Source organism: Aethalodelphis obliquidens, unplaced genomic scaffold (assembly GCF_003676395.1).
Source record: "Aethalodelphis obliquidens isolate GAN/ISIS:26980383/991018 unplaced genomic scaffold, ASM367639v1 scaffold12, whole genome shotgun sequence".
Classification (NCBI taxonomy): domain Eukaryota; kingdom Metazoa; phylum Chordata; class Mammalia; order Artiodactyla; family Delphinidae; genus Aethalodelphis; species Aethalodelphis obliquidens.
Window position 1 is genome coordinate 24675699 of NW_020837956.1, and position 18316 is coordinate 24694014.

General features: G+C 38.5%; 1 protein-coding gene across 6 annotated transcripts in view; it reads right to left on the bottom strand.

Moving 5' to 3' along the window:
• NCOA1 (nuclear receptor coactivator 1) overlaps positions 1-18316 on the bottom strand; it is a 366502-nt gene that overhangs the window by 35801 nt on the left and 312385 nt on the right. For all 6 annotated transcript variants that reach the window (XM_027113708.1, XM_027113710.1, XM_027113709.1 and 3 more), the window contains 3 exons: positions 18176-18293; positions 16727-16895; positions 7880-8194 (listed from right to left, as the gene is read on the bottom strand). In XM_027113708.1, coding sequence (XP_026969509.1) covers positions 7880-8194; positions 16727-16895; positions 18176-18293 — 602 coding nt within the window. The remainder of the gene's footprint in view (positions 1-7879; positions 8195-16726; positions 16896-18175; positions 18294-18316) is intronic.

Here is an 18316-nt window from a genome sequence, read left to right on the forward strand (position 1 = left end):
TAACGCAAAAAAAAAAAAAAAAAAGAAAAAAAAAATCTTCAAACAAACAAAAGTTCAGGACCAGAAAGCTTCACAGGAGAATTCTATCAAATATTTAGAGAAGAGCTAACACCTATCCTTCTCAAACTTTTCCAAAAACTTGCAGAGGGCGGAACACTCCCAAATTCATTCTACAAGGCCACCATCACCCTGATACGAAAACCAGACAAGGATCTCACAAAAAAATGAAAATTACAGGCCAATATCACTGATGAATATAAATACAAAAATCCTTAAAATACTAGCAAACTGAACCCAGCAACACGTTGAAAGGATCATACACCATAATCAAGTGGGATTTATATCAGGGATGCAAAGACTCTTCAATATATGCAAATCAATAAATGTGATACACCATATTAACAAATTGAAGAACAAAAACCATATGATCATCTCAATTGATGCAGAAAAAGCTTTTGACAAAATTCAACACCCATTTATGATAAAAAACACTCTCCAGAAAGTGAGCATAGAGGGAAACTACCTCAACATAATAAAGGCCATATATGACAAATCCACAGCAAACATTATTCTCAATGGTGAAAAACTGAAAGCATTTCCTCTAAAATCAGGAACAAGACAAGGGTGCCCACTCTCACCACTATTATTCAACATAGTTTTGGAAGTCCTAGCCACAGCAATCAGAGAAGAAAAAGAAATAAAACGAATCCAAATTTGCCAAGAAGAGGTAAAACTGTCATTGTTTGCAGATGACATGATACTATACTAAGAAAATCCTAAAGATGCCACCAGAAAACTATTAGAGCTCATCAAGGAATTTAGTAAAGTCACAGGATACAAAGTTAATACACAGAAATCCCTTGCATTCCTGTACACTAACAATGAAAGATCAGAAAGAGAAATTAAGGAAACAATCTCATTCACCACTGCAAGAAAAAGAATAAAATACCTAGGAATAAACCTACCTAAGGAGGCAAAAGACCTGTATGCAGAAAACTATAAGATACTGATGAAAGAAATCAAAGACAACACTAACAGATGGAGAGACACACCATGTTCTTGGATTGGAAGAATTAATATTGTGAAAATGACTATACTACCCAAAGCAATCTACAGATTCAATGCAATCCTTTTCAAATTATCAGTGGCATTTTTCACAGAACTAGAGCAAAAAAATGTTACAATTTGTATGGAAACACAAAACACCTCGAACAGCAAGAGCAATGTTGAGAAAAAAAAAAATGAAGCTGGAGGAATCATCCTCCCTGACTTCAGACTATACTACAGGGCTACAGTAATCAAGACAGTATGGTACTGGCACAAAAACAGAAATATAGATCAATGGAACAGGATAGAAAGCCCAGAGATAAACCCACACACCTGTGGTCACCTAATCTATGAGAAAGGAGGCCAGAATATACAATGGAGAAAAGATAGGCTGTTCAATAAGTGGTGCTGGGAGGGCTTCCCTGGTGGCGCAGTGGTTAAGAATCTGCCTGCCAACGCAGGGGACACAGGTTCGAGCCCTGGTCCAGGAAGATGCCACATGCCACGGAGCACCTAAGCCCGTGCGCCACAACTACCGAGCCTGTGCTCTAGAGCCCACGAGCCACAACTACTGAAGACCACGTGTCTAGAGGCTGTGCTCCGCAACGAGAAGCCACCACAGCGAGAAGCCCGTGCACCACAATGAAGAGTAGCCCCCGCTCGCTGCAACTAGAGAAAGCCCGCGCAGCAACGAAGACCCAATGCAGCCAAAAATAATAAATAAATAAATACATTTATTAAAAAAAAAAATAAGTGGTGCTAGGAGAACTGGACAGCTACATGTAAAAGAATGAAATTACAACAGTCCCCAACACCATACACAAAAATAAACTCAAAATGGATTAAAGGCCTAAATGTAAGGCCAGACACTATAAGACTCTTAGAGGAAAACATAGGAAGAACACTCTTTGACATAAATTGCAGCAAGATCTTTTTTGACCCACGTCCTAGAGTAATGGAAATAAAAAGAAAAATAAACAAATAGGACCTAATTAAACTTAAAAGCTTTTGCACAGTAAAGGAAACCATAAACAAGACGATAAAACAACCCTCAGAATGGGAGAAAATATTTGCAAACAAAGCAACTGACAAAGGATTACTCTCCAAAATATATAAACAGCTCATGCAGCTCAGTATCAGAAAAACAAACAACCCAATCAAAAAATGGGCAGAAGACCTAAATAGACATTTCTCCAAAGAAGGCATACAGATGGCCAACAAACACATGAAAAGATGCTCAACATGACTAATTATTAGAGAAATGCAAATCAAAACTACCTTGAGATATCACCTCACACTGGTCAGAATGGCCATCATCTCAAAATCTACAAACAACAAATGCTGGAGAGGGTGTGGAGAAAAGGGAACCCTCTTGTGCTGTTGGTGGGAATGTAAACTGATACAGCCACTATGGAGAACAGTATGGAAGGTCCTTAAAAAACTAAAAATAGAACTACCACATGACCCAGCAATTCCACTACTGGGCATATACCTAGAGAAAACCATAATTCAAAAAGACACATGCACCCCAATGTTCACTGCAGCACTATTTACAACAGCCAGGACATGAAAGCAATCTAAATGTCCATTGACAGATGAATGGATAAAGAAGATGTGGTACATATATACAATGGAATATTACTCAGCCATAAAATGGAACGAAATTGGGTAATTTGTAGAGACGTGGATGGACCTAGAGACTGTCAGACAGAGTGAAGTAAGTCAGAAAGAGATAAACAAATATCGTATATTAACGCATAATATGTGGAATCTGAAAAAACTGGTATAGATGATCTTATTTACACAGCAGAAATAGAGACACAGACTAGAGAACACACGTATGGATACCAAGGGGGACGTGGGGGTGGGGGTGGGAGGAATTGGGAGATTGGGATTGACATATATACACTACTGATACTATGTATAAAACAGATAACTGAAGAGAACCTACTGTACAGTACAGGGAACTCTACTCAATGCTCTGTGGTGACCTAGATGGCAAGGAAATCCAGAAAAGAGGAGATATATGTATACGTATAGCTGATTCACTTTGCTGTACGGTAGAAACTAACACAACATTGTAAAGCAAGTACACCCCAATAAGAATTTTTAAAAAAAACTTAGTTATTTCAGACACATGCAATAATGGAGAGAAAAGAAACATTGGCCCTAGATCTTAAACTGTTGTGAGTAAAAAAGTAAATATACAATAGGGAACATTCTATAAAGGTCTGGAAGATGAATGGAAAAGCTGAGGTACTTCTGACTTGGAGGGTACCTGTCTGATGGGTACATATTTGGGGAAAATCCGACGTAATTTCATTAGCTGGAGAGAAGTATATAAGAAACAAATGGTCTGAGAAAATGGACTATTTATTTAACTAGAAGAAGTAATTACTTTAGACCAGCATTTCCCAAATTGGTGTTCTAAGAACATTGTTCTGCAGGATATTAATAGATGTGCCAGGAAAATAGCATGCTGTGCTGTATTAAGCATTGGAAATAATGGGTTACACAAGGTGAAACAGATTTCTTTACTGTATTAATTCTATGAGCCTTTAATTGGCCAAAGCACAGTGCAGAGCTCCCAAGAAGGGGATAAACTATGCAATTTATTTATCATGAACCTTTCTTTCTTACATATAGCCATTAACATTTATTATTATCTCCTAGAACAATCTTCTATGGAACATTAGTTTGAAAGATAATATCTATATCAGGCTTAGGATTCCAGGTCATTGGCATGCCTTAACTTTATCAAATAACAAAACAAGCATCCTTAGAAGTGATATCTCCTGATAAACAACCTATTGCTTAAAGGATTTCTTACTCAATGATTTGATATGAATAAACTTCTCAGAGAGATAACAGTAATAATATCATACTGTTTTGTGTTTATACGGTACTTAATAATATATAAATTATTTATAAAATACACGGACATATCAATGTATTTTATTATATTCATATTTAATACATTTAATATATTTTAATATACTATTTGCAAACTAGAAAGCCTATGAAAATTTTATAAGAGAATCCAAAGAGCTGCAAACAGCTATCTCCAAAAAGCTCAATTCTCAACTCTAGTTTCATTCATTTTTTGACTCCCATTAGATTAGAAAACAAATTGATTTGGAGGGAAAAGCCCAATATAATATAAATATTAAAATTACAACTTTCAGGCACTGTGGAATAGGATAAAACATTCAGAATCACGTCAAAAATAAAGATAAGCAATATTATGGTTCTAAAAGGCTCTTAAGTATGAAAATCTACATACTTCTTAAACTCAACAGACCTTGCACATAAGTTTAAATGAACCATAAGTTTTACAAAGATTTATCAAAAAACTCAGTATATGCAAGATAGTATATAAAGTTTTCAGGCTACAAAAGTGAGCAACTTTCTATTTTCTGGGAACTCTCTGTTCAGTGGCAGAGGCCAATACAGAAGTGCAACGCACAAGCGCTATACTGCATATATAGAGATATGTAGAGCAGCACTGGGGGAGCAACTAACTTAGCCTAGGACCTGAAGGCAGGGACCAAGAGCATGAGTGAGCTCAATGGAACCTTGAAAGGTGAGAATGCCAGGTGGCAAAGAGGATGGCAGAGTTAACTCAAGGCAGAAAGAACAGCAAGTCTAAAAACAGAAGAGAAGGCAATGAGGATAGGTGAAAATACATTAATACTTAGCGATGAAGAGAAGTAAAATTGCCAGAAGTGTGGGAGTTGGGATTCCAAACTTACAGCTTTATATATTCTTTGAATTGTGAGATAACATGAAAATGAAATGGGTGGGGACAGAGGAAAAATGCTTGAGAAGTAGTACAAGTGAGAAAAGAACCTTAGAAAATAAATCAAAACCTTAGAAAATAAATAGGTTACTTTTAGAAGTAGAAGGAATTATTCTAAAAGTAGCAATCTACAAGGACTTTCTGTTAAAGAAAAATTATTCCTGCCCTTGGAAAAACTCAGTTTATCTTCCCCTCCCCTTGACTGTGTGTACAACCTAACTAATGCTGTGTGCAACAGTCTCACTCTAAGCTGCTTCTTCTTTCTGATTACTAAAATGCTACCCATTTTCCAGTAAGCAGGTCAAATTCTACTTCTTCCAAGGAAGTCTTCCTAAAAGGATCACCATACCCTTTATCTCCTCCAAAACCTTAACCTTTGGGGGTTAGGGAGTGGGAAGAGAGAAACTGGTAATCCTTAGATTAGAGCTGGTTACACAAATTCAAAAGCCTTTAAAGGTCACATTGCCAGGCTTGTGTTACTAAAGGAGATGTGGTGCTTGAGGCCAGTGGAAGAGCACAAACCCAGCCTATATGTGTAAAATGCACACATGTGCACACATACACAATTCAGGCTTGCTGTCACTTTATCTGCCTGAATGGATTTTTTTCCAGTGCCTTAGCAAGAAGCCCTTCTACAGTAAACCTGAAAGATGATTATCTGGCCAAGAGGTTCTCAACCAGGGGTGACTTCTGCCCCATAAGAAAGAGTTGGCAATATATGACGACATTTTTAGTTACCACAGCTTGGGGAGGGGTTGCTACTAGTATCTGGTGGGTAGAGGCCAGGGATGTTGCTAAACATCCTTCAATGTACCAGTCCCCCAATGCTCATAGTGATGAGGTTGAGAACCCTGATTCAGCCACCACATACATTCTTGCCAAAACAAAGAGTTCTTTAAGGAAGCTTATTCTTTTATCAGGCAGTTTTCATTGCCAGAAACGTTTGCTTTCTGGGATTTAAAAAAAATACTCTTTCTGAGCCACAGTTGGTTTAATCTGCAGATGTGGAACCTGCAGATACAGAGGGCTGACTGTACACTATGTTTTGAATACCCCAAGCTGATTGTATGTTCTGAAAATTGCCCCTATCTTTTATTCTTTGTATTCATCTCAGTAACTAGTATAGTCCCCCTAAATATATTTTGTGAAAAATTCAATACAGGGGAACTATTAAGTATTTCTTATTGTGCTATCTAATAATGAATGACAAGTTATAACAAGAAGTAGTTTATCTTAAATAATACTCAGAACGTATTATTGTTTCCTTTGTTTCTGTTTTCTTCTTTCTCTTCCCTTAATTCCTCTTTGTGTCCTTTATTCCACTCCAGCATTTAAAAATTATTCCTTAGTCTACCATTAAAAATATTTTTGGGCTTCCCTGGTGGCGCAGGGGTTGAGAGTCCGCCTGCCAATGCAGGGGACACAGGTTCGTGTCCCAGTCCGGGAAGATCCCACATGCCGCGGAGCAGCTGGGCCTGTGAGCCATGGCCGCTGAGCCTGCGCGTCCGGAGCCTGTGCTCCGCAACAGGAGAGGCCACAACAGTGAGAGGCCCGCGTAACGCAAAAAAAACCCAAAAAACAATTTTTCATCCTATGTCAACTCTCTCTTTCTCCCTTTCATCATCTTCCTCCTTTTAAGTGGAATGGAAGCACATTTTATATTATTTGTCATATTTACTGAATATAATTTTATAATAATAGCTAGTATTTACTAAGTGGGACTACATGCCAGGCACTGTGCTAAGAGCTTTACATCTATGCTCTACATCTATTATCTCATTTAATCTACACAACACCTATGAGGTAAAGGAATTATTTATTAGATTCTTTTTACAGATGAGGAATCAGAGGCTTTAAAAGGCTCAATAAATTGACTATCAACCCACCTCAGATAAGGTTAAAACTAGGACTTTAAACTAGAGCTAACTCTTACAGCCATCTTATTATGCTGCCTGTCTAATATAATTTAGCTCCTTCTTCCTCTTCCTTTGTCTATTAGTAAGGCTCCAGGGAATTTCTTTAAATGTTTTTTTAAAAATTCAAAGCAATATAGACATATGGTTAAAAAAATACAAAAGATTAATAACAAGAAGCAACAATCTACAGTCCCGGTCCTGCTTCCCAGAAACAATACTTTTAACAGTTTGGGTTTTGGGTTCTTGACGATTATCCCTATAACTGCTGCTTATACAATCTTAAATATTTATATCATTATACCTACTCATTATTTGTCATGAGAGAAAATACTTAACTCATCCACAACTCCCAGGACCCCCAAACTATCCCTTCCTCTGTTCTCCTAGTATTATGACATCATTAGGCTTTAATCACTCTAACTACAAACAACATAAACTTCATTTTGTGTTCAATTATAAACAATCTCTCTCTCTTTTTTAAACTTTTTATTTTATATTGGAGTATAGCCGATTAACAATGTTGTGAAAGTTTCAGGTGCACAGCAAAGCGACTCAGCCATACATATACATGTATCCATTCTCCCCCAAACTCCCCTCCCCTCCAGGCTGCCACATAACATTGAGCAGAGTTCCTGTGCTATACAGCAGTAGGTCCTTGTTGGTTATCCATTTTAAATATAGCAGTGTGTACATGTCAATCCCGAACTCCCTAACTATCCCTTCCCGCCGCCCTTCCCCCTGGTAACCGTAAGTTCATTCTCTAAGTCTGTGAGTCTGATAAACAGTATCTCTTGATGCTCTACTTTAGAAATTAATCAATGTTTCAATTTTATTAATTTAATAATTATATGATGTTCATCCTAAATATTTATTTCAAGAAACAAAAGTAAATTCCTTTCAAACTGTTGGTGTCAAAGTACTTTGTTATGAGCTAGAAGTCTGTAATTGAATGAATGTCCCTTATTCTTATCGTAACAGACCAAGGATGACTTTGAGTCATAAAGGTTCTGGGCGCAGACTTGACACCTTTATTGCAGCAATTGGGCTGTCTTATTACAGAGAGAGAGAGTTAGCACATACCTTTAAAAAGGATCACCAGCTGAACAAGAGTACTCACCTGCTGTTGTCCTTGTAATCGCTGTTGAAGTTGAAGTCTAAGTTGGTTGGGTGCTGCTGGAGGTCTGTTTAGAGTCTGCCTGGTCTGCATGCCCATGCCAGGTGAAAAAGCACCTCGAGGAGGTGTTACTTGAACAGGCATAGTCCCCAGTGAAGGTTTCTGCCTGACCATGCCTTGGAAAGGGCCAGAGAGATTCGCAGTAGGCGAAGGAGAAGAATAAGGCTGGGAATAAAGGTTGGGTCTTTCTTCCATCATCAACGGTGGTGTTGCTTGTTGTGGTGGAAATCTCTCTGATAATACATCTAATCCACCTCCCTGTTGGAAAATAAGCCAGAACATTTTACAAATAAATTTCTGGCAATAAATGACATGCTTCTCTATATGATTTTGGATCTGAGAGCATGTTATCTCTAGAAAGTTTCATAATAATATATTCATGCTGAATTCATGAAGCTCTCCAGAAGTTTGCTACTTAAAGGAATCACTTATAAAAGTTACTTCTGAAATGGAGTAATAGATTAACGGAGATGTTTAAAATCTCAGTAAAGAGATGAAAATATAGTTAAAATAAGGGCCTTATATCAATGAAATAAAGCTAAATGGTTTAAAAAGAACCTCACTGCAAAGTCTAAGAATCAACAAATGTTACATTTAATGGGTTACCATGAGAAGTAGATTCCTAAAGGAGGGATTAATTTTTCTATCTCAAATACAGAATTCATGCTTTTATCTCATTTGAAAAAAAATTCATAGCTGACCTAACAGAATGCAATAGTTAAACTTTTTGACTATTACTCATTGTAAGAAATGTAATGTAAATTGTGACCTATTGTGTGTGTGTGTGTGTGTGTGTGTGTGTGTGTGTGTGTGTAACTGAAAACAGAGTTTCATGAAACATAACTTCCCCTTTTTCTGCATTCTGATACTCTGTATTCTACATTGTTCTACTCCATTAAAAAAATACTGATGGCGGCCTCTAGAGTGAATCACAGGGACCCTGAGGATGAACTGACCCTTTTATTCACTATTCCACATCGCGTTGCAGACCTATCAGAGGGAGCCATGTGATAATTGTGGCCACCAGCTGACCCCACAGCCACCTTCTGCCCCCCTTGGACCCACCCAAGAATTTCTGAGCCTTCTTTATGAGAGAAGGAGGAGCTTTAAGATGGCGGAGGAGTAAGACGCAGAGATCACCTTCCTCCCCACAAATACATCAGAAATACATCTACATGTGGAATAACTCCTACAGAACACCTACTGAACGCAGAAGACCTCAGACCTCCCAAAAGGCAAGAAACTCCCCACGTACCTGGTTAGGGCAAAAGAAAAAAGAAAAAACAGAGACAAAGAATAGGGACGGGACCTTCACCAGTGGGAGGGAGCTGTGAAGGAGGAAAGGTTTCCACACACTAGGAAGGCCCTTCGCGGGCGGAGACTGCGGGTGGCGGAGAGGGGGAGCTTCGGTGCCGCGGAGGAGAACACAGTAACAGGGGTGCGGAAGGCAAAGCGGAGAGATTCCCGCACAGAGGATCAGTGCCGACCAGCACTCACCAGCCCGAGAGGCTTGTCTGCTCACCCGCCGGGGTGGGCGGGGGCTGGGAGCTGAGGCTCGGGCTTCAGTCGGATCGCAGGGAGAGGACTGGGGTTGGCTGCGTGAACACAGCCTTAAGGGACTAATGCGCCACAGCTAGAAGGGAGGGAGTCCTGGAGAAAGGCTGGAGCTGCAGAAGAGACAAGAGACTTTTTCTTGCCTCTTTGTTTCCTGGTGCGTGAGGAGAGGGGATTAAAAGCGCCGCTTAATGGAGCTCCAGAGAGAGGTGCGAGCCGCGGCTATGAGTGTGGAGACCAGAAACAGGCAGGAGACGCTAAGGCTGCTGCTGTGGCCACCAAGAAGCCTGTGTGCGAGCACAGGTCACTCTCCACACCTCCCTTCCCGGGAGCTTGTGCAGCCCACCACTGCCAGGGTCCTGTGATCCAGGGACAACTTCCCCAGGAGAACACACGGCGTACCTCAGGCTGGTGCAAAGTCACACCAGCCTCTGCCATCGCAGGCTAGCCCCGCAGTCCGTGCCCCTCCCTCCCCCCAGCCTGAGTGAGCCAGAGCCCCCGAATTAGCTGTTCCTTTAACCCCGTCCTGTCTGAGCGAAGAAGAGACACCCTCAGGTGACCTACACGTGGAGGCGGGTCCAAATCCAAAGCTGAACTCCGGGAGCTGGGCGAAAAAAGAAGAGAAAGGGAAATCTCTCCCAGCAGCCTCACGGGCAGCGGATTAAATCTCCACAATCAACTTGATGTACCCTGCATCTGTGGAATACCTGAATAGACAACGAATCATCCCAAAGTTGAGGCGGTGGACTTTGGGAGCAACGATATATATATATTTTTCCTTTATCTCTTTTTGTGAGTGTGTATGTGTATGCTTCTTTGTGTGATTTTGTCTGTATAGCTTTGCTTTTACCATTTGTCCTAGAGTTCTGTCTGTCCTTTTTTTTTAATTACTTAAAAATATTTTTTTCTTAATTATTTTTAATTTCAATAATTTTAATTTTATCTTCTTCTTTCTTTCTTTTCTCTCTTTCATTCCGAGCTGTGTGGAGGACAGGCTCTTGGTGCTCCAGCCAGGCGTCAGGGCTGTGCCACTGAGGTGGGAGAGCCAAGTTCAGGACACTGGTCCACAAGAGACCTCCCAGCTCCATATAATATCAAACGGTGAAAATCTCCCAGAGATCTCCCTCTCAACGCTAAGACCCAGCTCCACTCAACGACCAGCAAGCTACAGTGCTGGACATCCTATGCCAAACAACTAGCAACACAGGAACACAACCCCATCCATTAGCATCGAGGCTGCCTAAAATCATAATAAGGCCACAGACACCCCAAAACACACCACCAGACGTGGACCTGCCCACCAGAAAGACAAGATCCAGCCTCATCCACCAGAACACAGGCACTAGTCCCCTCCATCAGGAAGCCTACACAACCCACTGAACCAACCTTAGCCACTGGGGACAGACACCAAAAACAATGGAAACTACGAACCTGCAGGCTGCGAAAAGGAGAACCCAAACACAGTAAGTTAAGCAAAATGAGAAGACAGAGAAACACAGCAGATGAAGGAGCAAGGCAAAAACCCACCAGACCTAACAAATGAAGAGGAAATAGGCAGTCTACCTGAAAAATAATTCAGAATAATGATAGTAAAGATGATCCAAAATCTTGGAAATAGAATGGAGAAAATACAAGAAACGTTTAACAAGGACCTAGAAGAACTAAAAAGCAAACAAACAGAGATGAAAACACAATAAATGAAATTAAAAATTCTCTAGAAGGGATCAATAGCAGAATAACTGAGGCAGAAGAACAGATAAGTGACTTGGAAGATAAAATGGTGGAAATAACTACTGCAGAGCAGAATAAGGAAAAAAGAATGAAAAGAATTGAGGACAGTCTCAGAGACCTCTGGGACAACATTAAACGCACCAACATTCAAATTATAGGGGTCCCAGAAGAAGAAGAGAAAAAGAAAGGGACTGAGAAAATATTTGAAGAGATTATAGGTGAAAAGTTCCCTAACATGAGAAAGGAAATAGTTAATCAAGTCCAGGAAGCACAGAGAGTCCCATACAGGATAAATCCAAGGAGAAACACGCCAAGACACATAATAATCAAACTATCAAAAATTAAATACAAAGAACAAATATTAAAAGCAGCAAGGGAAAAACAACATGTAACACATAAGGGAATCCCCAAAAGGTTAACAGCTGATATTTCAGCAGAAACTCTGCAAGCCAGAAGGGAGTGGCAGGACGTATTTAAAGTGATGAAAGAGAAAAACCTACAACCAAGATTACTCTACCCAGCAAGCATCTCATTCAGATTTGACGGAGAAATTAAAAGCTTTACAGACAAGCAAAAGCTAAGAGAATTCAGCACCACCAAACCAGCTTTACAACAAATGCTAAAGGAACTTCTCTAGGCAGGAAACAAAAGAGAAGGAAAAGACCTACAATAATAAACCCAAAACAATTAAGAAAATGGTAATAGGAACATACATATCAATAATTACCTTAAATATAAATGGATTAAATGCTCCAACCAAAAGACATAGACTGGTTGAATGGGTACAAAAGCAAGACCCGTATATATGCTGTATGCAAGAGACCCACTTCACATAAAGGCTGAAAGTGAGGGGATGGAAAAAGATATTCCATGCAAATGGAAATCAAAAGAAAGCTGGAGTAGCAATTCTCATATCAGACAAAATCGACTTTAAAACAAAGACTATTACAAGAGACAAAGAAGGACACTACATAATGATCAAGGGATCAATCCAAGAAGAAGATATAACAATTATAAACATTTATTCACCCAACATAGGAGTACCTCAATACATAAGGCAAATACTAACAGCCATAAAAGGGGAAATCGACAGTAACACAATCATAGTAGGGGACTTTACCACCTCACTTTCACCAATGAACAGATCATCCAAAATGAAAATAAATAAGGAAGCACAAGCTTTAAATGATACATTAAACAAGATGGACTTAATTAATATTTATAGGACATTCCATCCAAAAACAACAAAATACACATTCTTCTCAAGTACTCATGGAACATTCTCCAGGATAGATCATATCTTGGGTCACAAATCAACCCTTGGTAAATTTAAGAAAATTGAGATCGTATCAAGTATCTTTTCCGACCACAACGCTATGAGACTAGATATCAATTACAGGAAAAAACCTGTAAGAAATACAAACACAGGGAGGCTAAACAACACACTACTTAATAACCAAGAGATCACTGAAGAAATCAAAAAGGAAATCAAAAAATACCTAGAAACAAATGACAATGAAAACACAATGACCCAAAACCTATGGGATGCAGCAAAAGCAGTTCTAAGAGGGAAGTTTATAGCTATACAAGGCTACCTTAAGAAACAAGAAACATCTCAAATAAACAACCTAACCTTACACCTCAAGCAATTAGAGACAAAAGAACAAAAAATCCCCAAAGTTAGCCGAAGGAAAGAAATCATAAAGATCAGATCAGAAATAAATGAAGGAAACGATGGCAAAGATCAATAAAACTAAAAGCTGGTTGTTTGAGAAGATAAACAAAATTGATAAATCATTAGCCAGACGTATCAAGAAAAAAAGGGAGAAGACTCAAATAAATAGAATTAGAAATGAAAAAGGAGAAGTAACAACTGACACTGCAGAAATACAAAGGATCATGAGAGATTACTACAAGCAGCTATATGCCAATAAAATGGACAACCTGGAAGGAATGGACAAATTCTTAGAAATGCACAACCTTCCGAGACTGAACCAGGAAGAAATAGAAAATATAAACAGACCAATTACAAGCACTGAAATTGAAACTGTAATTAAAAATCTTCCAACAGGGGGCTTCCATGGTGGCGCAGTGGTTGGGGGTCCACCTGCTGATGCTGGGGACGCGGGTTCGTGCCCTGGTCTGGGAGGATCCCGCATGCCGTGAAGCGGCTGGGCCCATAAGCCATGGCCGCTGAGCCTGCGCGTCCGGAGCCTGTGCTCTGAAGTGGTAGAGGCCGCAGCGGTAGAGGCCACAGCGGTGAGAGGCCCGCGTAATGCAAAAAAAAAAAAAAAAAAAATTTTCCAACAAACAAAAGCCCAGGACAAGATGGCTGCACAGGCAAATTCTATCAAACATTTAGAGAAGAGCTAACACCTATCCTTTTCAAATTCTTCCAAAATACAGTAGAGGGAGGAATACTCCCAAACTCATTCTACGAGGCCACCATCACTCTGATACCAAAACCAGACAAAGATGTCACAAAGAAAGAAAACTACAGGCCAATATCACTGATGAACATAGATGCAAAAATCCTCAACAAAATACTAGCAAACAGAATCCAACAGCACATTAAAAGGATCATACATTATGATCAAGCAGGGTTTATCCCAGGAATGTAAGGATTCCTCAATATATGCAAATCAATCAACGTGATATACCATATTAACAAATTGAAGGAGAAAAACCACATGATCATCTCAATCGATGCAGAAAAAGCTTTCGACAAAATTCAACACCCATTTATGATAAAAACCCAGCAGAAAGTAGGCATAGAGGGAACTTTCCTCAACATAATAAAGGCCATATATGACAAACCCACAGCCAACATTGTCCTCAATGGTGAAAAACTGAAACCATATCCTCTAAAATCAGGAACAAGACAAGGTTGCCCACTCTCACCACTATTATTCAACATAGTTTTGGAAGTTTTAGCCACAGCAATCAGAGAAGAAAAAGAAATAAAAGAAATCCAAATTGGAAAAGAAGAAGTAAAGCTGTCACTGTTTGCAGATGACATGATACTATGCATAAAGAATCCTAAAGATGCTACCAGAAAACTACTAGAGCTAATCAATGAATTTGGTAAAGCAGCAGGATACAAAATTAATGCACAGAAATCTCTTGCATTCCTATACACTAATGATGAAAACTCTGAAAGTGAAATTAAGAAAACACTCCCACTTACCACTGCAACAAAAAGAATAAAATATCTAGGAATAAACCTACCTAAGGAGACAAAAGACCTGTATGCAGAAAATTATAAGACACTGATGAAAGAAATTAAAGATGATACAAATAGATGGAGAGATATACCGTGTTCTTGGATTGGAAGAATCAACATTGTGAAAATGACTCTACTACCCAAAGCAATCTACAGATTCAATGCAATCCCTATCAAACTACCACGGGCATTTTTCACAGAACTAGAGCAAAAAATTTCACAATTTGTATGGCAACACAAAAGACCCTGAACAGCCAAAGCAATCCTGACAAAGAAAAACGGAGCTGGAGGAATGAGGCTCCCTGACTTCAGACTATACTACAAAGCTACAGTAATCAAGACAGTAGGGTACTGGCATAAAAACAGAAATATAAATGAATGGAACAGGACAGAAAGCCCAGAGATAAACCCATGCACATATGGTCACCTTATCTTTGATAAAGGAGGCAAGAATATACAGTGGAGAAAAGACAGCCTCTTCAATAAGTGGTGCTGGGAAAACTGGACAGCTCCATGTAAAAGAATGAAATTAGAACACTCCCTAATACCATACACAAAAATAAACTCAAAACGGATTAAAGACCTAAATGTAAGGCCAGACACCATCAAACTCTTAGAGGAAAACATAGGCAGAACACTCTTTGACATAAATCACAGCAAGATCCTTTTGACCCACCTCCTAGAGAAATGGAAATAAAAACAAAAATAAACAAATGGGACCTAATGAAACTTAAAAGCTCTTGCACAGCAAAGGAAACCATAAACAAGACGAAAAGACAACCCTTAGAATGGGAAAAAATATTTGCAAATGAAGCAACTGACAAAGGATTAATCTCCAAAATTTATAAGCAGCTCATGCAGCTCAATAACAAAAAACCAAACAACCCAATCCAAAAATGGGCAGAAAACCTAAATAGACATTTCTCCAAAGAAGATATACAGATTGCCAACAAACACAGGAAAGAATGCTCAACATCATTAATCATTAGAGAAATGCAAATCAAAACTACAATGAGATTATCTCACACCGGTCAGAATGGCCATCATCAAAAAATCTACAAACAATAAATGCTGGAGAGGGTGTGGAGAAAGAAGGGAACCCTCTTGCACTGTTGGTGGGAATGTAAACTGATACAGCCACTATGGAGAACAGTATGGAAGTTCCTTAAGAAACTAAAAATGGAACTACCATACGACCCAGCAATCCCACTACTGGGCATATACCCTGAGAAAACCAGAATTCAAAAAGAGTCATGTACCACACTGTTCATTGCAGCTCTATTTACAATAGCCAGGACATGGAAGCAACCTAAGTGTCCATCAACAGATGAATGGATAAAGAAGATGTGGCACATATATACAATGGAATATTACTCAGCCATAAAAGGGAATGAAACTGAGTTATTTGTAGTGAGGTGGATGGACCTAGAGAGTGAAGTAAGTCAGAAAGAGAAAAACAAATACCATATGCTAACACATATATATGGAATCTAAAAAAAAAAAAGAAAGAAAATGGTCAGAAGACCCTATGGGCAAGACAGGAATAATGATGCAGACCTACTAGAGAATGGACTTGAGGATACGGGGAGGGAGTCGGGTAACGTGGGACAAAGTGAGAGAGTGGCATGGACATATATACACTACCAAACGTAAAATAGATAGCTAGTGGGAAGCAGCCGCATAGCACAGGGAGATCAGCTCAGTGCTTTGTGACCACCTAGAAGGGTGGGATAGGGAGGGTGGGAGGGAGGGAAATGCAAGAGGGAAGAAATATGGGGTCATTTGTATATGTATAACTGATTCACTTTGTTATAAAGCAGAAACTGACACACCATTGTAAAGCAATTATACTCTAATAAAGATGTTAAAAAATATATATACTGGTTATGATGCACTAAAGTGATCTTTTAACTACAAAGTCTCAAAAACGCTAACCCGGAAGTTGGAATGTCATGGAACATATAGGTTGAAGTGTAGCATGAATGGAGGACAAATTAAGTCCTAAAATAAGAAATGATGTTATAAAATATGGATTTTATTCTAGGGGGAGCTTGTAAGATTATGTTCCATAGTAAAAGGCTAAAACTCTCTAATTCTAATTATTATGATATTTTTGTTTAAAAAGCCCATTATTTAACTATTATATATTTTGATAACTTTCACAAGGGTAAATTATAAAACAGCTAAAACACAGTGAGGGTAATATGGAAAAGTCTTGCTTAAAAATAATTTTCTAGCTTTCAGGGCTCCATCATTTAAATAATGTCAACTTTAGTAAATACCTGAACAAGTTTGTCAATTCCCAGAGCTCTGTCTAGTTCAGCTAGCTCAGTTTCATCTTTGCCACTGAGGAAGGATACCAGCTGTTCAAGAAGAGCCTTCTCATCATTTCTTCCTTCGACTGTTGTTGGTGGACAGAGAAGCTCATCTAACTGTGAACTAATGCACTGGCTGCAGAATCAAAAGATAAGAAAGTTTAAGACTGATATAGCAAGTAAGTATTCAACCTTAGGAATGCAAATACACACACACACACACACACACACACACACACACACACACACACATATGCAAATGTAGTTCTAGGAAATTCTCTGTTGAAATGCTTTTTTAACCAATTCTTATGCAATGAAAATTTCTATACTTAATGGGCAGAAATTTATGAATGTTTGGTATGTAGCTTGAATATATTTTTCATTATTTTGTCAATCAATGAATTTTGTTTCCATATTCTTCATGTTAGCTTACAGAAATAGCCTGAAAAATTAACCAAACATAGTTAAGAGAAAATAATTTTTAACAGAAGTAAAAAATAAAAATCAACCAAAAACTCAGAAAAAAATCATTTAGTCTATATCAAGATTTATACTATTTATTCTATGGGTGCCATTAATTATTGATAATTGAACCATAATCAAAACAGTACATATTATATTACTTAACTTTCAAGGATGATCAAATTATATTGATAACATGACATGATTATCATTTACAAAGGAAATCAAACTAGAAAAATGAAACATGCTCAGTGTTAAGCAATAAATTGTTGATTACATGTAGTCTAATCCAAACTGATACCAACTGATGCATAAAACTTAGAAATACATAGAAGATAATACTAGTACTAATACTACTTGTATAATAATATAATTATAAGGATTCTTCTTTTGGGAAGGTAAATGGGACTACAGTTCACAGTTAAGGCTCCACACTCAATATTACCTACTCATCCTTTGGTTGCTATATATGAGATACACTCTATGTGTTGGAATGGAGCTACCTGTGTGGATTAAGAAATTAAATTCCAATTAAGATGGGACACTGAGTAGAGGTGGAAAGTACCTTCCCTTCTTATCCACTCTTGCTCCAAATAAAGAGAAAAGCTGGACAAAATAAAGAGCAACATAGTTGTTGCGCTGAGGCCAATTCATCCACAGGTCCCAGGAATTTTATGGTAATCAATCAAAGAAAAGTAAGAGATGAGAAATAAAACAACAGCTGCATACTATATCAGCCTCCTGATAATTACAATGTACACTAGCCTTGCAGTCATGCAGTAAATAAATGTTTGATTCGGTGTCCTCCTCCATCCTTTTCTTTTCATTAAACCTTCACTTCTATTAATATCTCACAAAATACCAATACAGACTGGAATCTAGTTTGGGAAAAGTAGTTCTTTGCTGTAGAAGTTGGTATCTGATACTTCATAATATACAAAATGTATTACTCACTCCTCTGGCTTATTCTGATTTACAGCTGTCACTGTATTATTTGTCCATGGAACCTGATCACCACTTCCTGGTTGTCCAAACTGGTTATCAATTGCTTCCAATTCCAGCTCAGGTAATCCTGGTTAAAGAAGAAAAGGTAAG